This window comes from Molossus molossus, unplaced genomic scaffold, assembly GCF_014108415.1.
Source record: "Molossus molossus isolate mMolMol1 unplaced genomic scaffold, mMolMol1.p scaffold_m16_p_1, whole genome shotgun sequence".
Taxonomy (NCBI): domain Eukaryota; kingdom Metazoa; phylum Chordata; class Mammalia; order Chiroptera; family Molossidae; genus Molossus; species Molossus molossus.
In genome coordinates this window covers 193,726,022-193,752,675 of record NW_023425344.1, presented here as the reverse complement: position 1 = coordinate 193,752,675, position 26,654 = coordinate 193,726,022, and the positions used below count along the sequence as shown (strand labels likewise).

The 26,654-nt window shown below is 38.1% G+C and overlaps 1 protein-coding gene and 1 pseudogene across 3 annotated transcripts in view; one reads left to right on the top strand and one right to left on the bottom strand.

Annotated features, from left to right (window-relative positions):
* Window positions 1-20,886, top strand: part of RFX7 (regulatory factor X7) — a 129,376-nt gene extending 108,490 nt beyond the window's left edge. For all 3 annotated transcript variants that reach the window (XM_036262888.1, XM_036262898.1, XM_036262907.1), the window contains exons 5-9: window positions 7,150-7,266; window positions 8,726-8,810; window positions 9,440-9,647; window positions 13,332-13,627; window positions 14,769-20,886. In XM_036262888.1, coding sequence (XP_036118781.1) covers window positions 7,150-7,266; window positions 8,726-8,810; window positions 9,440-9,647; window positions 13,332-13,627; window positions 14,769-18,035 — 3,973 coding nt within the window. In that variant the 3' untranslated portion in view covers window positions 18,036-20,886. The remainder of the gene's footprint in view (window positions 1-7,149; window positions 7,267-8,725; window positions 8,811-9,439; window positions 9,648-13,331; window positions 13,628-14,768) is intronic.
* Window positions 20,887-25,065: 4,179 nt separating this feature from the next.
* LOC118622745 lies at window positions 25,066-25,551 on the bottom strand (annotated as a pseudogene).
* Window positions 25,552-26,654: the final 1,103 nt, after the last annotated feature.

The window sequence follows — 26,654 nt, the reverse complement described above, 5'->3', positions numbered from 1 at the left end:
AATGTAATCAAACAAGTTATCAACTTAATATAAATGATTATAGATATAAGTTGTTATATGTAAACCTTTTGGTAATGACAAAGCATAAATCTATAGTAAATACACAAAAGATAAAGAGAAAACTACCTAAGCTTACCACTAAAGAAAATCTTCAGGTCACAAAGGAAGAGAACAATAGAAAAGAAAGAAACAGAGAGGAACTATAAAAACAACAGAAAATAATTAAAATGACTGTAAGTGCATACTTAGCAATAACAATAATTGCTTTAAGTGTAAATGGACTTAATTCTCCAATCTGAGGAGAAGTGGCTGAAAGGGTTTTTTTGAAAAGGACCCATTTATATGCTGTCTACTAGAGACTCAAGTTAGAAATAAGGACACACAGAGACAAAGTGAAGGAATGAAAAAAGATATTCCATGCAACAGGAGACCAAAAGGAAGTTGGGGTAGCTATGCTTATATCAGATAAAATCAGCTTTAAAACAATCCCTGTAATAAGAGTCAAAAAAGGGTATTATATAATGATAAAGCAGTCTATCCAACAAGAGAATATAATGTGTAAACATTTATATACTCAACATAGGAGCACTTAAATATGTAAAGCAAGGACTAACAGACCTAAAGGAAGAAATAGACTGCAATACAATAAAAGTAGGGCACTATAATACCCCCACTTACTTCAATGGATTGATCATTTATACAGAAAATCAATGAGGAAACATTGGCTTTAAACATGTTAGAGACCACATGAACTTCAGAGCTATATAGAGAGCATTGTATCCAAAATCAACAGAACATACATTCTTCTCAAGTGCACATGGAACATTTTTTTTTAATAGATGGCATGTTAGGCCACAAAACCAGTCTTAATAAATGTAATGGGATTGAAATTATATCAAGCGTCTTTTCCAATCACAGTGGCATAAAACTAGAAACCAGTTACAAAAGAAAAACTGGAAAATTCACAAGTATGTGGAGATTAAACAACATGCTACCGAACAACCAGTGGGTCAAAAATGAAATGACAGAGAAATAAAAAAATTACCTTGAGACAAACAAAAATGGAAATATACCAAAATTTATGGGATGCAGCAAAAGCAGTTCCAAGAGGGATGTTCATAGTGATAAATATGCATCTCAAGAAACAACAATATGCAATGGGGCAAGAACAATCTCTTCAATAAATGGTGTTGGAAAAACTGGACTACCACATGAAAAAGAGTGAAACTTGACCAGTATCCTGCACCATACACAAAATCAAATCAAAATGGATTAACGACCTGAACATAAGAATGGAAACCATAAAACTCCTAGAAGAAAATGTAGGCAGTAAGCTATAGATCTTGGCAGTGATTTTTTAAATGTGACACTAAAAGTAAAAGCAAAGCAAAAATAAACAAGTGGGATTATACCAAACTGAAAAGCTTTGCATAGCAAAGGAAACCATCAACAAAATAAAGAGGGAGAAAATATTTGCAAATTATATATCTGATAAGGGATTAATATCTAAAATATGAAAAACTCATACAACTCAATAGCCAAAGAAAATTTTTTTTAATTAAAAAATAGGAAACTCTGAATAGACATTTTTCTAAAGAAGACATACAGATAGATGGCCAGGTGCATGAAAAATGCTTAATATCATTATTCATCAGGGGAATGCAAATAAAAACCACACTGAGATAATCACCTCAGACCTGTTAGAATGGCCATTATCAAAAAGACAACAACCAACCATTATTGGTGTGGATGTGGAGAAATGGGAAGCCTTGAGCACTGTGGGTGGAAATGTAAATAGGTGCAGCCACTGTGGAAAACAATATGTAGTTTCCTCAAAAAATTAAAAGTAGTATTACTTGGATTCACCAATACCACTTCTGGGTGTTTATCCCAAAACCAAAGCATTAACTCAAAAAGATATATGCACCTCTGTGTTCACTGCAGCATTATTTACAATAGCCAAGATATGGGAACAGCTGAAATGTCCATTGATGGATGAGTGGATGCTGAAATTGTAGTGTGTATATATACAATAGAATATTACTCAGCCACAAAAAAGAATGAAATCTTGTTATTTGTGACAACATAAATGGACCTCAAGGGCATTATGCTAAGTTGAGTAAGTCAAAGACATACGTACTGTATAATGTCACTTACATGTGGGATCTAAAAAGAAATTTGAAAAAGCTCATAGTTAGAACAGATTGGTGGTTGCCAGAGGTTGGGAGAAATGGGTGAAGGGAATCTAAGGGTTAAAAATAAAGTATGGGTCTTGATATCATATGTTAAGACAGAGGTATAGTATGTCATGAATTCTGGGAATCCTTGGCTGAGAATATACCAATTAGAATTTTCCTATACAAAGTAAAAGAGTGTAAGTTAATTAAACTTTATAACATTTTATACACATGTAATGATGTATTTTTGGTTTTCTGTGTGATAGTGTAGATCATCCATGTACATCACACTTTTTGTAGGCAGTAATGTACCATACAGTGACATAGCTTACATTCATTTTAGGGACTAATCATCATCTTCATCAACTGGAGTTTATTGAATTCAGGCACTATAAATAATAGTCATCTTTATTATTTATATTGAAACATGTGTGCATGTTTTCACAAATAATTCTGAGGGCATTTTTTTTTACATCTATAATAGAAGTTTCTGAATAATGGTTTAAAACTTAGTGTCTCAAAAGGAATATAGAAACAACTTTGGGTGGGGCGGGGGAATCTGCCTCGAGATTTTTGGGAGGAGTAAATGATGTAATGCATACAAAGCACACAGAAAATGTCCAGGTATGACAAGGCATCCTATGACTCTAGGGTGGGGCAAAAGTAGGTTTACACTTGTGAATATGCAAAAGAGTTTATTTTTATATTTTTATTAATTATTGTATTATTTTTCATACAAACAACTATCAATCTACCTTTTTTGCTCCACCCTGTATTTTGCCATTAGTCTTTTATGGTTTTTGTTTATATTTTTGTGCCTTTAAACAATGTATATACCTTTAACTTATAAAATTAATTTACAAATGATATGATTACATTAAAGAATGACTTGATATCAAGGATTTTGAGTGATGTGTTGATGGTCATGTTGAATGTGAAACTTAATTTCAAAGTCTTAAAACATACTTTTAAAAAAGAGGAAAAGGCCCTGGCCGGTTATCTCAGCGGTTAGAGCATCATCCCGCAGACCAACAAGTCCCGTGTTTGATTCTGGTTGCGGTTTGTTCCCAGCCCTGGTCGGGGTTGTGCGGGAGGCAACCAGTCAGTGTGTCTCTAGCTCACATCAATGTTTCTCTCTCTCTCTCTCTCTCTCTCTCTCTCTCTCTCTCTCTCTCCCCTCCCTCCTTCTCTCTCTCTCTCCCCCTTCCCTCCCTCCTTCTCTCTCTCTCTCCCCCTTCCCTCCCTCCTTCTCTCTCTCTCTCCCTCTCTCTCCTTCTCCCTCCCTCCTTTCCTCCCTCCCACTCTGTCTGAAGATAAATGGAAAAATATCCTCAGGTGAGGATTTTTTTAAAAAAGAAAAAGAATGGGACAAAATAAGATCTCATTTTAAGAATGATATTAAAGTTTATTATGAACAGAACATTCTCTATTTCTTCCCCATTTTTGAGTCTTACATAAGTATACCCTGACCTGAGTTAGGTGTTAATTGATACCTAACTCATATCTTGCTTGATCAATGTGCAGTTAGTTAAGACACAGGGAAATGAGATGTAAACTAACCAAGATTTCCACATGGCCTGAAATGACTGTTTTTTCATATAGCACTGGCTTTAAAAATTATGAATACAAAGCCTATAAATACCTACTTAATTAGATTAAAAACAATCATTGACTATCTAGACCTTCCCAACGGGGAAAGTGCTCTCTCTAACATTGAAATTGTTTTCTTTGAAAATTAGAGCTGCTAAAAACTGGACAGACTGCCTCGCAATACAGAGCTCCCCCATCAGGGGAAGTGTTCACACTGAGGTAACCCGTCATGTAGGAGTGCGGCCCTTTCCACATCTGGCAGGAAGCTGAACTAGACAACCACTGAACTCACTTTCAGTTCCAGGATTTCACAAAACTCAAGAAATTGAGGACATTTCCAGTAGTATTATTATTGCCTCTAAATTGAGGCTCTCTTTATTTTCTCTTTGACAGATATCACAGTATAGAATTGTGAAACATAAGGTTTATTCTTAAACTTTGCCCACTTTTTGATTCAGAAGGAGGAATACTTTGACCTGTTTATAGGTCTGTAAGATATTTTTTATATTCATCCACTAAAGATAAGGTCATTGTAAAAAAAAAAAAAAAAATCATTATTCCAAATGAAAATTTCTCTTTTTTAGCAGAATAATTAAGAATCAAAATCCAGATGAAATTGGATAGTTAGCATCTGAAATCACACTCAGGATTAGTTGTTTGATGAGCAAATTGGTCGTCTTGATACTTAACTTTGCCCACCTTATACCTACCACATCTACCATGTTGAAAATGTTGGTATACTGATATAAAGAAAAAACCATTAGAATCTAATCACAGAGACAGAATAAGAATGAATATATTCTTTTTCTCCTTAGTCTCATTGCCCTGCTTCTCTTTATTTGGTATCAGTTTTTTTAGGACCATCTGCCCATGCTGTCATAGGAGACAGTAGTGTACTTTGGGTTTGGTGGTTCTTGTTTTTTTTGTTTTGGGGTGGTTTTGTTTATTTGTTTGTTTTGGTCTTTTTGTGTGTTTCTTTAAAGTTTCTTTTCATTTTAAATGAGACATATTTAATGTCATATTAAAGCTTAATGTGAGTCTTAAATCTTATTACTAGTGCTGTGAATCAGATATATAGGGTGGGCAAAAGCAGGTGTACAGTTGTGAGTACATTTTCAGTTTATTCTTGTGTTACTATTTATTAATTATTATATCATTTCATTTGTATTACAGCTATAAACCTACTTTTGCCTTCCCCTTTATATGGTCACTGCCCTGATTGAGAGACTACAAGTAAATCGGCTGTTAGGGCTGTTCGATATGTCATGAGAAGAAAAGAAAGAGGCCCTGTTAGGAAATGTGGTTAGTGTGTGCAGGAGGGCATTGCATTAGGGTAGTCAAAATCATAACATTGAAGCTGGGACCCGAAGGGTAAGAATAATAATGATCCAGGGAAGGGAAACGTGTCAGGACAGTTCCTTAGGTGCAAAGGAGACTCATTCACATTTTCTTCCTGTGCTGGTTTAAGCCGTAAAGATGACTGGTTTAACTTGCTATCAAAATGGGTATGACTTAATATAATTCATTTTCATTGTTAGCACCCAAAAAAGGTCACCCTTCAGGTTATAACTTAAACCTTGATCCCTGAACCCCAGAGTATTACATTTAGTCTCAAGTATACGATGGGTCTAAACACTTATGTAGAGGGAACTCTCAATATGTGTTAGCTTTTTTCCTTCTCCCTCCTCTTCAGCACTGTTGGGGATGTATTTGCTGGGCATCTCTTTTCCTCTCCACCACCACCAAAGGAATAATGGGTTTTGGTGTGTGGCTAGGTAGGGCATGATCAAGAAAAGTACACTGTCTCCAGACCTACCCCTTTTCTCTATTAAGACTCCCGGGGTCTCTCCCTCCTCCTGAGTATCTCCCAACTCATCTTCTTGTGTTCACATGACTTCAGGAAAGTTGCCAGGATGGTTACTCAGCAGTCTACAAGAGCACAAGTTCCGCCCAGCCTGTGTGGCTCAGTGGATTGAGCATCGTCCCATGGACTGAGAGGTGCCAATTCGATTCCTGGCCAGGGCACATGTCCTGGCTGCGGGCTTGATTCCTAGTAGGGGGCCTGTTTCTCTCTCACACTGATGTTTCTGTCTCTCTCTAAAAAAATCAATAAGCCCTGGCCAGTTTGGCTGGGCGGTTAGCACGTCGACCTGTGGTCCAGAGAGACCCAGGTTCGGTTCCCGCTGAGGGCGCGTGCCTAGGTTGTGGTTTGTCCCCGGCCCTGGTTGGTTGTTCGGGTGGCAACCACTCAATGTGTCCCTTTCACGTTGTTGTTTCTCTTTCTCTTTCTCTCTCTCTCTCCCTCTCTCTCCCTCCTTCTCTATCTGAACAAAAAAATGGAAAAATGTCCTCAGGTGAGGATGAAAAGAAAAATCAATAAAAACATATTTAAAAAAAAAAAAACACACACAAGTCTCAGTTGCAATTTTACCCTGCCCACCAGGCCTTCCAGTTGTTCTCCTTTGTTTTTTCATCCTAAATCTCTCTCTTTGGCTGTCCACAGCATGTCTTCATCAAGAAGCTGCTCTGGTTGATACTAAAATGGGGGTGGAGGGAGCTTGATTGAAGTACTTGGGAATTCCTCTGAGTTCCTCTCTGGTATTTCTCAGGTAGTGGTTCTCCCAAAGGCCAGCTGTTGGGAGGAAGGCCTTGGTAGCCAGAACAAGATGTGGCCTTGGCCTGCTGCTGAACTGGTAGAGGAGGGACTGTTTTTTTTTACTACAATTGGCAACTTTAGAGAAGAACAGAACACCTATTCTAGTAGTAATTAAGACTTAGTTTGTTTCCCTGGTCTCATTTGAAGTTACTGCCTTACACAGTATTTTTTCATGGCAATAGTAAGGATGGTAGGAGTGAGGAGAGAACCTGGACCTTTGGAACTTCTCTCTGTGGCTTCGTTTGTTTCCCTTATGGGTAAAATGAATTTTGGTGTAAATGACCTCTGAGGTCCCTTTTACTTCTAATAGGTCATGTTTCTATTTTAAACTGGGTAGTAGTTTTGTCTCTAATATCTGATATACATGTGTTTATATTGGAAATTGTGTCCCAGTGTGTGAAATTTATATGTGGAAATGTATAGCCTTACAGTTTGAGTTGGATATACTCATTTCAGAACACAGGGTTATACCACCAGTGTCTCGTGCTGAAAGCTTCTTGAATGCTACTGAAAGCAGCAGTGCTTCATCCCCTGAGGATAAAACAAGCCAACTAACCCTGAGTTAGCCTCCAGAGAATGGTGATCATGTATCGGTGAAAACTATGGTGAATGACTTGAAGATCTGTGTTTCACTTTGTCAGAGGGATCAAATTATGTTGAAATAGCACTGTGCTGTATAATTATGAGTTCTGTTGCTCTCTAAATTGGTCCCTCCCTCTTTTGCAGGAGCTATTGTGACAATCTTGGTTATCATCCACTAAGTGCTGCTGACTTTGGAAAGATCATGAAAAATGTTTTTCCAAACATGAAGGCACGTCGTCTGGGCACGAGAGGCAAATCTAAATATCCTTTACCAGAATAGTTTTTAGTAGTCTCTGTAAGTTTTCACTTATTACAGAACATCTGCTGTAGTATTTCAACCAGCTGCTATATTTAGAAATAAATTTAAATCGATAAATATAAACAACTCAAAAGTATTTAGTAGAATAATTACAAATGTTATTTTCCCAGCTACTTATCAGACTTCAAGAGAAATAACAAATGCTAGTTATTAAGATTGTGATAGCCTTGCCAGTGTGGCTCAGTGGATTGAGCGTCGTCCCATGGACTGAGAGGTCCTGGTTCGATTCCCAGTTCCTGGTCAAGGCACATGCCCAGGATGCGGACTCGATCCCCAGTGATTGATGTTTTTCTCTCTCTCTAAAAAAACAAAAAATCAATAAAAACATATTTTTTAAAAAGGATTGTGATAGATTTCACCTTGTTCTGTCACTGTATGGTGTTCTTAACGGTCTGATCTCCTTTTTCTCCTAACAATAAGAATGACTGAGGCATGCCACAGTACAGCAGTTGTAAATTATTGATAAAAGTGGAGAGAGATGTTAGCTTACCTTCTTTCCTTACTCTAATTTAGAAACATGGGATTTCCTTTGCAAAATTCATAGCATTCAAAAAAATTTCTTGTGGAATTTGTACTGGAAGATTAATGCTCTCTGCAAAGTATTTTTCAGCCAACCGTTTAAAGCCTGTATAAAAACTAAAGCCAAGTCCCTCTTGTGATGGAGAATACTTAGGCATAAACAGAAATAAGGAAGTGAAAATTAAGAATTTATTAAAGTTCTTCCTACTCTTGGAGAAGATAGAGGGTCTCTGTATCATATTAGAAGTACTTTGTCTCTTTTTGCTTAGCTCCTGGCCTTTTTCACAGCATAAAAATTCACTACTATGGAGGAGAGGAGAGGAAGAGGGAGGTGGAAGACTGCTTTTCTAAAATGGTTCCAGGTGTTCTTTAACCACTTGTTACTTGATCTGTCCTTGTTTTCTGAGTACAAACAAAATTGTCTTGATGTGTCTTTGGCATGTTGCAGGTGATAATCCTGTGTGTTTCAGTGGAAAAAGAGAAATGAAAAGGTTAAAGCCCTTGTGACACTCTTAAGAGCTGTTTTTGTCCCAGGGCCCTAGGCTAAAGTTTCCCTTCTCTGTTCCAGGTTTCCATCTGGTTCTTTCTTTCCTTCTGACCTGTTTATTACTGGTGGCTGGCACGGCTTATTAGAAACATTTATTCATTAAATTTATAACAGATGCAAATTATTTTGTTTCATTGAAGACAGTAACATTCTATAAAGACTTTCCCATTTCAAAGGAGTAAAAATCCTGAGTTTATAAAATTAAGATTTCTTGCAGAACTCAGAAAGTAGATGTTATTTCATTCTGATTTTATTTTCATTTTATATATGGTTACTTCTCAGGTGCTAATGATATAAGCAGTTAATTTAGAATACAAACCTTAACTGTTTATTACATATTGCTACAGTGGACTAAGGAAAAAAGCTTTTGTTCATATGCCAACACTGCCCAACCTTGACTTTCACAAAACTGGAGATGGGGTAAGAATTCTGCCTTTTCTTTTTAATAAGTTGAATTGTACCTTAATATCAACATTGAAATGCATACTACATAGTCTCATTTGGATAAAACCAGGGATTAGGAACTCTGCATTTTACAAAATAAATGAGAAAAAAAAAATTAAACAGTGGCTCAAAAATGTTAGTGTATGTGACTTAAATCAACATGACTTCTGAAATTGGGGGGAACAAGAAAAATCTAAACATACTGGTATATAAATTTGTCTACAGTTTGTATTGACAGTATATATTGTCAGGAGGAAAAACCAAGTTGTAGAGTAATAAGCATATTATAAATGTTTACAGAAGAGAAAATATACTAGTGATAGAGTTTTACTAATATCAGAAAAGGCTTTTTGAAACATTCAAAGTGTCTCTCAGTCCTCATATATGCTTGACGAACATTTAAATGTCATAATCATTGTCCTGCCAATAGCTGTGCACTGGCGGGATAGGCTCGTACATGCCTCCCATCAGGTCTCTTCGTAATACTTCAACCCAGCAGATTTAGATTATATATTCTGATTAATAATACATATCTTGAATGTGCTTCAGTTTAATTTTTCTGAACTTTCTTTTAAAAGTTAACAATTTCTTTTTCTTTTGTTTAGTTGGAAGGAGCTGAACCTTCTGGGCAGCTTCAAAATATTGACGAGGAAGTTATTTCTTCTGCTTGCCGTCTTGTGTGTGAGTGGGCCCAGAAAGTGTTGAGCCAGCCATTTGATACAGTCTTGGAATTAGCCCGCTTCCTTGTAAAAAGTCATTATATTGGCACCAAGTCGATGGCAGCTCTCACTGTAATGGCAGCAGCACCACCAGGTACAAAATGGTTAACAAACTAAAACTGACTGACAGTAACTGGGTGTTGCTGTCTTTAGAGATGGTAGCAAAAGAAGAGTTTAGCCAAAGAACTTCGTTGTCTTTTTAGTATTTGTATCAATTCACTCTTGCTTCACTTAACACTCAATTTATGTAGGTTTGTTGAGCCAACAAAAATAATAATGACAGTCCTTTCATTTTAAAGCTTAAAGTTGTAGTTACATATATTGCTCTGCTAAAATATGAAACTTAAGATTTTCCCCTTGATATGAACTTTTCCATTGTTGTTTTAAAATCTAAAGAATATGTGTATATGTACTTTTAAATATATGTGTGTATCTAAATTAATAAACATAGGATAAGGTTAAATTTTAAAATTACTTGAACGACTCTTACCCTATAACTAATGCTTATAAATAAAATGATCTCTGGCCCAGCCTGTGTGGCTCAGCGGATTGAGTGTCATCCCTTGGACCAGGAGGTCCCAGTTCGATTCCTGGTCAGGGCACATACCCGGGTTGTGAGCTTGATCCCCAGTGGGGGGTGTGCAGGAGGCAGCTGATAGATGTTTCTCTCACACATGAATGTTTCTCTCTCGCCCTTCCTCTCTCTCTTTTAAAAAAAAAATCAATAAAATTATCTCTGGACACTGTAAGAAGTCACAGAAAATAAACTGTATTTCTGATCATAAATTCCTAACTGGGCAGGTCATGGTGGATAGTCATGCCCCAGGCCTGTAACTTCTTTAGTAAAAGGTTTAAGACAGACCTAGGTTATCTGGTTATTAACCCTCAAGAGAGCACATAGTCTTGTCAGTGACCCTGCAATTTAATCCCTGCCTTGCTTTCTCCCACCTCCATGGAGTTCCCTCCTTATTTCAGGTGCATAAAAGAAGCTGCAAAATTGTTATTCCCACAGAGTATTTCACTCCCCTGCTTATGTAGTCAGTTTGGCTCAAATAAACATAAAAAAATTTTAAAATAAACTTTGTGAAACATTACTATAAAATAATGAGTGATTTTTAATATGTAAATGAATATTTTCATTCAGATAGAAATTTTAGAATTGACAGTTTTAGGAATTGACAGTATTGTTGGGATAAATTATTTCTTCCTAAATTAATTGTGTATATTATCAGGTGGAATTTTTTTTAATGTCTCATTTCGGTCATACCTTATGAACCTAAAAAAGAGTAACTTGTGTTATTATTCTAGGAAATTATAATTTCCATGAAAAAAAAAATGTATTACCATGAAACTTGTTTTCCAGAGATGATTATTCTGATTGATTTTTGTAAATATTTTTAAATTTACAAAAGATTTATCTCAGCCAGAATTATAGTCTATGACATAACTTCACTTTTTTTATATTAATCATTTTAATAATCTTTTTTATTCCATCTATACTTATCAGAAGTTTTAAAGTTTTGTGGTGTGCGTGTTTTAATTGTTTTGTCCTTTCCTTTTACGGTCAGTTGAGGACCCACTTCAGCAAAATAATCTCTTTCTAGAGCCTTGTCATAATTTTTCCTGTCTGGATGTAAACCCTTAACCCAGATTTGTTTGCATATACTTACACATGAGCCGGAGAGTGTGGGCAGCTCATCTAGCTGGGTAGCTCTCATTGTCACCTCACTTACCCCCCTCCCAGCAGTCCTGTGAGGCAGGTGCTATTTATTCCCATCTTACAGATCAGGAAACAGACTTGGTTGGGGAGGTTAAGTACTTTGTCCCTAGGCAGACAAGTAGTGGGGCCAGGATTTAAAATCTGATTTTTCTGTCTCAAAAACCCAGGTTAATTCCATTACTCTATACTGTCTTCTTATCTTCTGGCAAAAGAAGGTTTTAAAAGTTAGGGGCCCTTCATCTTGGTGCTCTTTTTCTCCTACCCCTGCTTACACCTAAAAGGGTCTTGAACCAGTGGAGGACTTAGGAGGTATCATGGGGGAAAGAAACATTTCTTGTTTCCCACATTGTTCACAAAATCTGAATGAAATGTTGAATGAATGTCCAAAGCATAAAATGTGAAGAAAGGTGTGTGTTTTTTAAACAAAAATACTAAAAATTACAAATATGAACATGTGTTTTCCCTTTGTGAAAGTAGTCAGCTTGAAAACATTTTTAGAATATCTAGAAATTTTGTTCTCGGCCATTGCCACATTTTTTTAGTGCCTTTGGCGTAGTGATTACTCTTCATCCTTCAAAGGTGAATTTGAGTTTTTATAAATTTATTCCTCATATTATATAGTACAGGTTGTGTTACACATGTTTGGTAAGTCAGCTGCTTGGAACTCATTCCTGTCCACAAACCCTGGCAGGAGGAGTTAAGACAGCTTTGAGCCTTTGGCAGGGGCAGGTGCCCAGAAGCCAGAGCTGACGTTGGGGGTCAGGAAGGAGTTGTGCAATTTGAGTTGTATTTGAACAGAAAAAAAAGTACTTAGGAGATAAAGAGAGGTGGGGGGAGGGTCAAAAGATGTGTGATTATTTGAGGAGTGGGAGAGTGTGTAGTCACTTCTTTCTCTCCTTCCTGCCCCCTCCCCTCAAGGGTTGTTAACAGAACAATGAAAAGCAGAAATAGGGCTGGGAAAGGGATGGTGGGGGAACCACAGGATGGTGTTGCCCTCTCATTTCCCCTCTCCACTGTTTCTACCATCCGCAGCTTACTTTCTGATGACCCTAATGCCACACCCTCGGTGTGAAATGAACTTAAAAAAAAAAAAAGTTATGTGATCAATTTTTCTTAAATTAAAATTTATCTCTTGCTTATTTTATCATTCCTTTTTCTCAGTGTTGATTTTACTACTGCTATAAAATGTTTTCTCAGTAACACTTTTTCAAAGTATCTTAACCTCAGTCTTAATTAAGAACCTGCTTGATTTCTCATAGGTTGTACTGGAACATTATACAGTAGCAGTTAAAATAGTAGTACTTGTTTCCATGATTTCTGGTAGAACTAAAGACTTCCCCATATAAATTTTTTCTATGATATGGATGGATGATTTCAGCAAATATTTATTGAGTGCCCCTTGTGGGCTGGATAGCCAGGAAAATTCATAAATTTCTAATTGAGAAGGAGAGAGTTAAATTTCTGATACCTGATAAAATGTAAAATATGCTCTCTTGGCACTTATTTATCTTAGCTTCTTTATGACATAGCTCCTACTTTTCAAAATCTTCATGTTACACCCTGGCCAGTTTGGCTCAGCAGTTAGCGCGTTGGCCTGCGGTCCAGAGAGACCCGGGTGTTCGGTTCCCGCTAAGGGCACGTACCTCGGTTGAAGTTTGTCCCCAGCCCTGGTTGGGTCATACGGGTGGCAACCACTCGATGTGTCCCTTTCACGTCGATGTTTCTCTCTCTCTCCCTCCCACTCTATCTGAACAAAATATCAAAAAATGTCCTCGGGTGAGGATAAAAAAAAAAATCTTCATGTTATTGTTGGTTTAACTGAAACTGTCACCAGTCTAACCATATTTTAAGGTGTCCCACTATAAAACCATATTGACAAATATTTATAAATTGAAGTCTAATACTTATGCTTTATAAGGAAATTGTAATTTAAAATATGGTGGTTTGGGTTGTTTTGTCCAATAGCATACTCAATAGGGATACATACTCAAAGAAATTGTAACTGCCTTTTATGAAGGAGAGTGTTTATCTTTGCTCTCTTTTCTGTTTATTTTTCAGGAATTAAAGGAATTACCCAGCCTTCTGCTTTTATACCTACAGCTGAAAGTAATTCCTTTCAGCCTCAAGTGAAGACTTTGCCATCACCTATTGATGCTAAACAGCAATTGCAACGGAAAATCCAGAAGAAGCAGCAAGAACAGAAACTACAGTCCCCTTTGCCAGGAGAATCCTCGGCAAAAAAATCAGAAGGCACTACAACCAGTGGAGTGACGAGTCTTTCCAATGGAAATCCTGCGATCATCTCTCCTCAGCCTATTGGTATCGTTGTGGCAGCTGTCCCTAGTCCCATTCCGGTAATACCATTAAAGAGTGTTTGACCTTGTTGTGATGATGGGAAATTAAATTGATCATTTAATTAAAAGTAGCACATGAGAAGAAGGCAAATATAGGAATAGATTCAGTTATAAACAGATTTTGTTACCACAGATAGATTCAGCTTTACTTGGCTGCCTTTTATTTAGAATATACCTTGTTGGTTACAAAGTGAGCTACAAAATGAACGTAAGTGGGAATACAAAGATCCAAGATATATAAAGTATACATATAGCCAATTAGAGCTTTATGTGAGAACGGAGTCATCTTCAGAGTTGTTTCATCTCTAGCTAAGCCAGGGTGATGCAATCACAGATGTTTTTTTCTTTTTCTTTTTAACATTCAGATGGAGCAAAATCATAATATGTATTGATGATGCTTTAACATAGACCTAGCTCTGTGGCTTGCTGGACGTTAGGACCTTGGGCAAGTCCCTTGCTACTCCAAGTCTTGTTTCCTTAACAACAAATAGACGTTGTGGTCTTCTCCTTTCCTGTCTCACATCACTGAGATTGTGATGACAGGGCCTTTTAAATAAGAGTGCATCGTGCTAAAGGTGATATTACTAAGGAGATATTTTATCTTGGTTTATTGACGTTGTTATCATGTCATTAAAACATGGACTTCCTGGTAACCATATGCTTGCACTGTTCACTGTAGAGCAAACTTGAAAAGACACTAGTTTTATTTGAAACCTACCTACAGTGGCTTAGTTACTACTGTCCAAGGCAGACCAGTTATAGAACAGTCTCCCCATGAGTGAGTCATCTCCTTGGCACAGACTCCAGTAGATACCTTTATAGTTGTATGGTTCTTCACGATGTTATCCCCTTTTCCTATAATCTCCTTTAAAAAATCACTGTTTTAGCAAATATTCATTACCTTAATGTTCTTATGTATTGTATTTTGTAACTGTATTGCACTACGTTGCATTTATTATAATATTTGTGTGTTTAATTCTATAGAACTAATCTAGAAGAACTCTCATCTAACATAGGAACTGCCCTTTTTTTTTCATTTAGGTTAACATATATGAAAATGCCTAAATATTATATAGATATGTGACTTACTATTAATATTCTAGACTCATTAAATCTGATTTGTTTTTCACTTTTTTAATAGGTCCAGAGGACCAGGCAATTGGTTACATCACCGAGTCCAGTGAGTTCTTCTGACGGCAAAGTTCTTCCCCTCAATGTACAAGTGGTCACTCAGCACATGCAGTCTGTGAAACAGGCACCTAAGACTCCTCAGAACGTTCCAGCCAGTCCTGGTGGGGATCGTTCTGCCCGGAACCGCTACCCTCAGATCTTACCTAAGCCAGCCAACAGCAGTGCACTCACCATTCGCTCTCCAACGACTGTCCTCTTTACTAGCAGTCCCATCAAAACCGCTGTTGTACCCACTTCTCACATGAGTTCTCTAAATGTGGTGAAAATGACAGCAATATCCCTCACACCCAGCAACAGTAGTGCCCCCCTTAAACATTCTGCCTCAGTAAACAGTGCTACAGGAACAACAGAAGAAGCAAGGACCTTTCCACAGATCAAGAATGGTTCTGTTGTTTCACTTCAGTCTCCTGGATCCAAGTCCAGTGGTGCTGGGGGCACATCTGTGGAAGTCAAGATGGAACCGGAATTGTCATCAGATGAGCACCCTGTACAGTGCCAAGAGAATGCTGAAGGTACTAAAGCTCCTAAAACAACGCCTAGTGCCCTTTTGGGACAGAAAAGTAATACAGATGGAGTAGTGCAAAAACCTTCAAATGACAGTGTCACCGAAATTAAAACAACTAAGGTCTGTGACCAGAGGACCAAATGTAAGAGTCGTTGTAATGAAATCCCACCAGGCACTTCGACAGGCAATAATCCAAGCACTATCACTCTCTCAGTTGCCACTCAGAACTTAACATTCACCAGCACCAGCTCACCATCTAATGGTGACTCAATAAATAAAGACCCTAAATTATGCACTAAAAGTCCAAGAAAGCGACTATCTTCAGCATTACAAGAGTCCCAGGTGCCTCCTGTAAAGAAACCAATTGTGGAACCGCTTTCTGCAGTTATCACAGAAGGTCAGAAACCAGGCAGTGTTAAGAAGGACCAAAAGGTTCCACATTCAGGGAAAACAGAAAGTTCAACAGCAGGTGCTCCAGTTCCTAGCAAAGTTTCAATAAATGTCAACTCACACATGATGGCAAACCAGTCCTTGAATTCTTCTGCTCTTATTACCAGTGACTCAGCTTTGGAACAGCAAACACCATCATCATCTCCAGATATAAAAGTAAAACTTGAAGGGAGTGTCTTTCTCTTGGACAGTGATTCAAAAACTGATGGCAGCTTTAATCCAAACGAATGGCACCAGATCACGAAGGGCTCTGAGTTTGTATCTGCTGCCTGTGAACAACAAGAGGTCAGTGTTATGACAGTTCCTGAGCACTCTGATATCAGTGACTTAGAGAAATCTGTCTGGGAGTTAGAAATGCCGCAGGACACATATACCCAGCAGCTACATAGCCAGATACAAGAGACTTCTCTGAATCAAATACAAGCACAGTCTTCAGATCAGTTACCTCTACAATCTGAACTGAAAGAGTTTGAGCCTTCTGTTTCCCAAACAAATGAAAGCTATTTTCCTTTTGATGATGAACTTACACAAGATAGTATTGTGGAAGAGCTGGTGCTTATGGAGCAGCAAATGTCGATGAACAATTCTCATTCTTACGGTAACTGTTTGGGAATGACCCTTCAGAATCAGTCAGTAACTCCGGGAGCTCCTATGTCATCCCACACCTCCAGCACCCACTTCTACCATCCAATCCATAGCAATGGCACTCCGATCCACACACCCACACCCACACCCACTCCCACTCCCACTCCAACCCCAACCCCAACCCCAACATCTGAAATGATCGCTGGGTCTCAGAGTCTGTCACGGGAGAGCCCTTGCTCCAGGCTAGCCCAGACCACACCTGTGGACAGTGCTTTAGGCAGTAGCCGGCACACACCCATTGGTACTCCGCATTCTAACTGCAGCAGTAGTGTCCCTCCCAGCCCTGTCGAATGCAGGAATCCATTTGCATTTACCCCTATAAGCTCCAGTATGGCATATCATGATGCCAGCATTGTCTCAAGTAGTCCTGTGAAACCGATGCAAAGACCCATGGCCACACACCCTGACAAAACCAAGCTTGAATGGATGAATAATGGGTATAGTGGGGTCGGTAGTTCATCAGTGTCTGGCCATGGCATTCTGCCAAGCTATCAGGAACTAGTGGAAGACCGCTTCAGGAAGCCTCATGCTTTTGCTGTGCCTGGACAGTCTTATCAGTCCCAATCCAGACATCATGACACTCATTTTGGTCGTTTGACTCCTGTCTCTCCTGTGCAGCATCAAGGTGCCACTGTAAATAACACCAACAAACAGGAGGGTTTTGCCGTCCCTGCCCCTCTTGATAATAAAGGAACTAATTCGTCTGCCAGCAGCAACTTCAGATGCCGGAGTGTAAGCCCTGCTGTTCATCGCCAACGTAATCTTAGTGGAAGCACCCTCTATCCAGTATCTAACATCCCCCGATCGAATGTGACCCCCTTTGGAAGTCCGGTAACCCCAGAAGTTCATGTTTTTACAAATGTTCACACAGATGCATGTGCCAACAACATAGCTCAAAGAAGTCAGTCAGTTCCATTGACAGTCATGATGCAGACAGCTTTCCCGAACGCTCTTCAGAAGCAAACAAACAGTAAAAAAATAACCAATGTTTTGTTGAGTAAACTGGATTCTGACAATGATGATGCAGTGAGAGGCTTGGGCATGAACAACCTGCCCTCCAATTACACAGCTCGGATGAATCTCACTCAGATTTTGGAAACTTCCACTGTTTTTCCTAGTGCCAATCCTCAGAATATGATCGATTCCAGCACTTCTGTTTATGAATTCCAAACACCATCTTACCTCACCAAAAGTAATAGCACGGATCAGATCAGTTTTTCTCCTGGAGATGATCAAGCACAATCAGAAATTGGAGAGCAACAATTAGATTTCAGTAGCACTGTTAAAGACCTGTTGAGTGTAGACGGCTTGCAAACCAACCAGCAGCTGGTAGGTCAGGTAGCATCTGATCTCACTAATACTGCGTCTGATTTCTCTAGTGATATCAGGTTGTCTTCTGAGCTCTCAGGCAGCATCAATGATTTGAACACTTTAGACCCAAATCTACTGTTTGATCCAGGTCGTCAGCAGGGACAAGATGATGAAGCTACACTGGAAGAATTAAAGAATGACCCATTATTTCAACAAATCTGTAGTGAATCCATGAGCTCTATGACTTCATCAGGTTTTGAATGGATAGAAAGCAAGGACCATCCTACTGTTGAAATGTTGGGTTAAATTGTGTTTTATAATATGTAGCACACTGTATTTAAAGACATATGTATTGTATTTGTCTTAATGGAAGTGCCTCCCGCAGCAGAAACACTTACTATTAATTGTGACATTTTAAAAGAGTTTGCTGCAGAAGTGGTTTCTTCTTCAATAGGAAATGGTTAGACTCGCCTCAGTTCTTAAAAAGATTCTGAAAAGACAGTAGGCTGTAGAAGAACAAGTATTAGGTTTTAAATTTTATAATGTTCCCCATTTTATCACATTGTTTGCTAGTAAACAATTGACTAACCAGCTTTTACAAGAGCAGTCTAGATCTTTATTTTGTATAAGTTCGTTTTAATTCATTGGTTGATCTGCACAGAACTTAGAGGAAACCATTGGTTTTAGGCATAAGCTTTTTTTTGTTGTTGTCGTTGGCATTATCTTCTAGATATGAAATCATAGATAAGGTGAATTGTAGACAAGAAGTTCTTCCTCAAAACAGGGATAATATTCAGGTTATTAAAGTATTTAGGCTTGAAGCATAGAGCTACTGTAGAATGAAAAATCTCTGTAGGACTTTCTGGGATTTCAGTACCATGTGCACCTGCAATGAAGGGCTTAAATAGGAAAGAAAAATAACGAAAAATTAAATATTAATTTAAGGAAAGTGAAAACTGCACTATAATTTTTCAAAGGAAAAACTAGTAGCCATTTATATTTGTGACCTTGCATTCGTCTTACTTTAAAATGTTCATTTTAATATGGAGCCAACATACACCACATGCAAACACACAAAACAAGTAAATAACTTCAGACATTGTAATTTAATAGAATAAATACAAGCATGTTAGAAAAATATTTTATGTTTTATTATTTGGTAATTGAGATAGGGGAATTGAAAAGGACAATAAAAGCATTTTTTTTTAAAGTTTCATCACAATGGCTGCATGCACATATTAAAATTCTATTTAAGATTTATTTTGAAGTGTTTTAAATTACAATATTCTTAAGTCCTCAGTTTTGTCACTGACTCCATCACGTCTCCTGAATGTGGTAATACAGTTTGATCGTGGGCCCTCTGAGAAACAAGCAGGAGAGAGATGACACAAAAACTGAACACAAACAATTCACCACCTGAGGTCTGAAGCCACACATCTTTGTATTGCTAATAAAACAAAGGGGGGTATCAATAGTACTTGAAGTAGAGGAGCATTTTATTACATGCTTAATTTATTTATTGTGATAACCACAGTTGCAAAATAAGCACTCAGGATTTGTTTTAAAATGTTTCTCTCAATGGCTCCCATTTTGTTTTATGAATAATTATTTACAAATTTCATGTTGACACAGATCTGTTCACTAGTTGACAGCTCCATTAACTTTTCGAGATTACTTGGAGATAGATTTAAAAATTGCCATTAGGTTTTTAAAGCTAACATTAAACCATTGCTATGCTACCTTGAACCTAGCGAAGTTTTCCTTTACCTCAATTAGTAAGCCAATCAGAAGACTACAATCAATGAATATTTAACAGTTGTGATGAAGGGTTTAATTTAATAAGATTTCATTGTTCACTAAATTTGCAAGGTAGGGTATTAATATATTTTGATAAATAAATGGTGCTAGGGTTGGCTCAGAGGTTTATATATTGATATGTCCTAGTTATTGGCATTTGTGTATGTTTGCTGTTATCTTGATTTAATGATCTGTTAGGTATTTTTTCTTGATGCTAGTTACTTCTTCACTGTACATTGAGACACAGCACTACTGCACACCAAAGTATGCAATACCCAAAGGAAACTGTTTGATTTCTTGTAATAAATGATGGAAGCCTTTCTATATGAGATACTCTGAAAAGGAGATTTTGAGGCCATTCTAATCCCATGTTTACATTATTAGCTTCCTACTAATATAAAAATAATGGAAATCTTTTTTGATAAAAATATAAAAACTGGAGGATTTTTAACCCCTGTACAGTATTGCAGCAAACACTTTAAATTTGGTTGAATTCGTCCAGCAAACTTTCTGGGGTTCATATTATTGCACTAAATTTGTTGAACCTGTGGCAGGCACATCTCTTAGGATAAATGCAACCAATACAGTCCACAGATTAAACTTTTTAAATGTGTTTCATTATGAAAAGACAAAATGTCATCAAAGTGACAGATAAAATTGTCTTATGTAGCAATGTGCATTGATCTCAATGAGATATTTCTATTTCTTATTCTCTTACATGAGAATATTACAGCAGGAAGAATTAAGTTTAGTTTGCTTCACCATGTTAATACATGATCACAAAATGTGCATGAGTGTTATTGACTTATCTTGTACAGTACTAGGTATTCCTGTAACCACTTTTTTTTTCTTGGCTGTATTGAGACTGGTTCAGTGTTAACCAGGCAAGCATAGTTATTCACAAGTTATTTACTTTTTTATGTTTACTAATTCTGCTTAGTTATTGTTGAATATGTCCTTTTCTTGGATTATTTTCATTGTTTTGATGTTTAAAACATTTTGCATACTGTTTATCATGATAAGACTTCATGAAGTAAATAATTTTGCATATAATTGCAATAAGCACTGACTTTTGAACTGAAAAGAAGGAAAGTGTTTTGTGCAGTGCATCTGAGGTTCATATAATAGTCTTGTACTATAATGTGCTTAACTACACCATAAATGACAAAAACAAGCCCTGTTTCATGTTTCATTTAGTGCAAAAAGTCAGATCTCCCCAATGTTTTGTTGTCTGTTGTACCTGCTAAAACTACAGTAGTTGAATATTGCAGTAGCATTTCAGTTCTCTTTTTTTATTGAAAGTGCTCAAAAATTGTTTTTTAAATGTTTTCAAAATCAATTAAAAACGTTTTATATTAAACTGACTGGACCTTAAAGTGATTTATGGAGTCTGTTTTATATAGGCAGCATGTCATTTTATAAACACCTGATGCCATTCTTCCTTTGAGTTCATGAAATTCGGGCAAATGGATAAAAATCAATACAAGGCACAGCCATGCTGCTAATCTGCTCTCTGCTGTTTGTTCATCCAAAAGGATACACCGCTCTTCCTCATCAGAACTCTGCTGTTCATTTAGGATTTATTACCAATGGACAGCACATGGCATCGAGTTTTACGTTGTCCAAAAAAACAGCTTTTCTTTTGCTCATTCCTATAATGATAAAATGTTTGTTTTAAAGTGTTTGTTAGCCAGTGGAGTACCTAGATAGGGATATTTTGGTAAAAACATGGAGAAGATTTTTAAAGCACAGCTGTATTCAAAAGCAATTTAGGCAAACCAGAAATACAAAGTGGTAAGCGTATTGAACTTGTAAATCAGAACCTAGTTGTAGGCCTGGAAGCAGGAGAAAGCAGCCAGAAATGTCAGCTGCGGAGTAATGAAGCCAGGATCTGAGGTGGAGTGTCCTCACTCTTGAAAGGGGCTGAGATGAAGCAATATAACTTGTATTATAGAAACTAACATATTGTAGCCAGGGCCTGAGCCAAACAGCCTACTTGTCTGTGTAGGTCTGTGATAGCCCTACTATCAACACAGGCCTGGAACCCCGAGTGTGGACAGGTGTGGAAGCAGTTATAAAAGGAAGGGAGGAGGTGAGGGGCAGGAAGACTCCCACACAAGATGAGCCTCAAACCAAAATTCCGAAGTACTTGATTGAAGAAAATGAAGCCAATCCTAAGAATGACAGTCACTCAAGATAAAAGTCATGAACTACCTAGATGTTAATTTAAAATAATTTTTAGGATTATCAATGACAGAAGGAAAAAAATTTAATCAAGAACATAAGGACCAGTGGATATAATGAACCAGTATGAATATTGGGGGGGCGGATATTGTGTAATACCTGGGGTGCTTCTCATTACAAGTAAGAGAAAACATATCACGGGCTAAAACCGTAAGGACACTTAGTTTTAGCTTGAGAATTTTGGAGACAGCAGGGTTCATTGAGTGGCTCCATGTTATCAAGAACAAGATACTGTGTTTCTGTTCCATCGTTTTAAGCTTTACTTTTCTGTCTATTGCCTCACGGTCAGGATGGCTGCCAGAGCTCCGAATAGTTTATCTTACATATTCCAAACAAGGGGTGTGGGCAGCTGTCAAGCTTTTATCGGAGAGGAAAAAATCCCAGAATCTCCCATTAGACACTTCTGTCCCACCCTCCAACCCCATTTAGTCTCATCGGACAAAACAAGGTCAAAGGCCCACCCAAAAGCCAATTAACTTAAGATTCTTTTTATTTTTTCTTTATTGATTTTAGAGAGAAAAGGAGAGAGAGAGAGAGAGATACATCAGTGAGAGAGAACATCTGTTGGCCGCCCCCTGCATTCCCTCCACTGGGCATTTGGCCCACAACCTGGGCATGTGCCCTGACCAGGAATCGAACCGGTGCATGCATCGATACTCAGCCACTGAGCCACGCCATCTGGGCTAACTTAGATTCTTGGTTCAGCCTTTATAGCTGTAAGGAGGGTCCGTTTCCTTGAGTTCCAATGGACAGTAGTGGTGATTGGATGGGGGCAGTTCATGTTGGGGGGATAAAGGTGATGGAAAGAGACTTGACTTTGGGTGGTGAACACAGTACAGTGTACAGATGATGTGTTATGGAATTGTACACCTGAAACCTGTATAATTTTATTCCCCAGTATCACCCCAATAATATTCAATAAAATAAAGTGAGTTCTATAACCTAGAGAAAATATTGAGGACTTAAAATTTTGTGCCTATCCCTGGCCGATGTGGCTCACTGGTTAGAGCGTCGACCCACAGACCAGAGAGTCCCAGGTTCGGTTCCCTCGAAGGGCATGTACCTTGGTTGCAGTTTGTCCCCGGCCCTGGTTGGGGTCATGTGGGTGGCAGCTAGTCAATGTCTCTTTCTCACATCGATGTTTCTCTCTTCTCTCTCTCCCGCTCTATCTGAAGATAAATGCAAAAGATATCCTCGGGTGAGGATAAAAAAAAAATCTTGAACCTACCTTTGAGAGGCGCTCAGTCTTGCAAAGAACTAATTACATATTCTTTAAGAAGTGCCAATTGGAGGTATATATAATATGCTATGTAATTTATTTTAAAAGTGAGAATTTACACTGAGGAGCCAAGAACAAAGCAAAAGAAGGTTCTTAGTAAGGACTGCATTTAGAAGTAGACTGTTTACTGGTGTAAACGGAACTGGTGTACCACCTACCCTCTCTGAATTGAAAAATCAGGTATTACTATAAATGTTAATTGCCTCAGCACCTGTCACCATAATAGAAGACCAACATTTTTATTGTATTAAATCTATAAAGCAGAGGTAGAGTTTGATGTGCATTGCTATAAATGAATTTTTTATCATTAGAATTACAAATTTGTGGATGGGTTTATCAATCTGAAATTTTTTTAAATGTATATAACCAGCTTTGGAACTATAATCTGCTTATAAGGGTAGAAAGCGGGGGGGGGGACCTACAGTTTTTGAAATAAGTTTTATTTCTAAGTACTTAATTTTGGAGAGAAAGGAACATAATTTTATAAATAAACTATCATGAGAATGGTATTACTATATAGAGTATTTCTTTGCACTGGACACTATTAAATGCTTTGCATATATTCTCACTGTAATATTCTGAAAGAATATTTTCAGGTGAGAAATTTTAGCTCAGAGGTTAACTGGTAGGGGTAAAAGCTAATAACAGGAAGAGCTGGGATTAATTAGGTCCCAAAGCCTAGTTCTTAACCATTAAGCTACATAATACGTAAGATACTTGTTCAGACTGTCTACTATAGTTTGATTTGGTGGCTTGTTTGAAATCTCCATTCTGCCTTGAAAGTTAAGTCCAGATGGCGTGGCTCAGTGATTGAACATCAACCCATCCACCAAGAGGTCGCCGGTTCAATTCCTGGTCAGGACACATGCCCAGGTTGTGGGCCAGATACCCAGTGGGGAGCATGCAGGAGGCAGCCAATCGATGTTCTCTCTCATCGATGTTTCTATCTCTCTCTCCTCATTTCCTCTCTCTAAAATCAATGAAGGAAAAAAAAATTGTTTTTTAAACTTAAGATTGTGTTTGATTGTTATGGGGATTTTATTTCTCGTTAACCTCTGCTTCTTATATCTTTATGCTTCCTTTTCATTGTTGTTGCTTTTGGATTTTACCTGTATTTTACAACTTTCTCTAAATTATTCAAGTTATTTTACTCCAGGCCCAGACCCCCCCACTTCCCACACCCTGCATGGAGGTACATGACCTAAAATATTTGAATTCAAGGGAAAAACAAGATTTATATACAAAATTTTGTTTTACAGTTTTTTAAGCACATTTCTTAGATGTATACATAATCATATTTTTATTGACTTTATTGGGGTTACATTGGTTAATGAAATTATATGTTTCAGGTGTATAATTCTATAATATATCATCAGTATATTATGTGTTCATCACCCCAAGTCATGTCTCTTTTCATCACCATTTATGCCCCCTTTACTCTCTCCTGCTTCCCCCACCCCCATCCCTGTTTTCCTCTGGTAATGACTATACTGTTGTCTATGAAATGTTTTTGTTTTGTTTGGGTTTTGGGGAGTTTTTTTGGTTTGGGGTTTTTTTTTTTTTTTGCTAAATCCCTTCACTTTTCCACCCAGTCCCTACCTCCTGTTTCTATTTTGTTTGTTAGTTTATTTTGTTCATTAGATTCCACATATAAGTGAAATCACATTTTTAAACCACTTTTACAGTTTCCTCAGGAAATGAAAACTAGGCTGTTTGTTAAACAAATGATAAAGTGCCTAAAATATGTCCGGCTCTGGGCCAGGTGCAAGGGAAGACACCTGCCATTTTGAAATTTTGCGAGATAATGAGGAAGATGTGCAATAAACAGGAGGCCCTGATGACTGTGGGTGGCCCTACCAGTCCCAACTGTGGGCCTCTGCGTGTGTTTCACATGAGAGAAATTTCTGGTTAAAGCCATAATTAATGCAAATTCAATTTCTTTTTTTTTAGCATTTAAAATATATTTTAATGAGAACATTTTCTCGCCATTTTTAAATACAAATAATTTGCACTTTTTCATCTGAAACAGCTCTGGCATTCTGACTTAATTGCTTCCTGGCCCACGGGGCTTGGACACCGCTGCACTACTAACCCCCAAGTGCTCTTGAGGCAGATGTGAGCTGTGCCCTCTGTTGGGAGGCCTTGTGGCAACCTCAGGGGCTTGATCCTTATCAAATGTTAACCACTTTCAGTTTTGCGTTCACCAAAGGCATGTTTTTGTTAACTTGTGGAAGATGAACTTTTTCTAATCCAAGCATCTTTATTACATCTTTTCCCCAATATGGACATCTCGTACTTTTTATTCTGCTAACAGTGTGAGGGTGCTGTGGATCCCCACCATGTTTTCCATGATCTGCAGGTGAAAGCTGAAACACTTTATCTGGAATTTTTGGTAAGTTTATGATGAGTCCAATTTGTACAAATAAGAGACTACACACCTTTTATCACAGCTGGTCGTCTGCCCGGGGGCCCCTGAGCTATCAAGTGCAAAATCCTGGCCATGAGTATGGTGACTGTCCTCTGTAGAGGCAGCAGCTGCTAAATATTCTCAGTCTGAACTTATCCGCCGACAGGAAGTTCAGCAGAGGAGAGACCACCATGTGCTGCACACAAACTCTGCCCACGAATTCAGATTCTAGCCGACCCAGCCTCCAGAACATTTTAGGCAGTTATGAGGAAAGTAAGATTAGCATGAGGATCATTAAACAGGCATGGATTCCCCAGCGTGGGAAATGGCATCTCTTTTCCATTGGAATTGGTAAGTCAGAATACCCTGAATTTAGCACAGCATTTGAATATTGTTTCATAGTTTTCCCTCAAAAAAAGGTGAAGATAGCCCTGGCCGGTTTGGCTCAGCGGTTAGAGCATCGGCCTGCGGTCCCGAGAGACCCGGGTTCGGTTCCCGCTGGGGGCATGTACCTCGGTTGCAGTTTGTCCCCGGCCCCGGTTGGTCGTGTGGGTGGCAGCCACTCGATGTGTCCCTTTCACATCGATGTTTCTCTCTCTCTCTCTCCCTCTCTCTCCCTCCCACTCTACCTGAACAAAAAATGTCCTCGGGTGAGGATAAAAAAAAAAAAAAAAAAGGTGAAGATAAAACTAGGTGGATTATAAACAACCACAGACAATGAATGCAGCGGAAAGGCAGTATAGACATTCTAGTTATTGGAGTCAGACCTGGGTTTAAGTCTCAGCTCTGTCAATTACAACCATGCCCCTGGGAAAGCTATAGTAATGATAGCCATCTGGAGAGCATTTTCTAGGGGTGGGCTACATGGTTCAAACCCTTATTTTTGCCAACATCTTGAATGAAGACACAAAGAATTGCTGTAGCAAGTATTGTGGATTGGCTTGCTCAATTTTGTTCCAGCTTCTTCCTGGTATGAAGATCCTAGGAAGCTAAAACTACATTTTTTAGACTTCCTCACAGCTTGGGTTCTGGATATGAGTTTCGTTTCATTCCCTCTATTCAATGCATCCTTGAAAGATTTGGAGCATGAAAATGAAGCAGAAGCTATTCTCCTACCCACTTTTGGTGACTTTCTTGCAAGCAAGGTCACAGTGACGGTGTTTAACAGCAGTGTTCTAGAGTCTATTCTTTTTTTTTT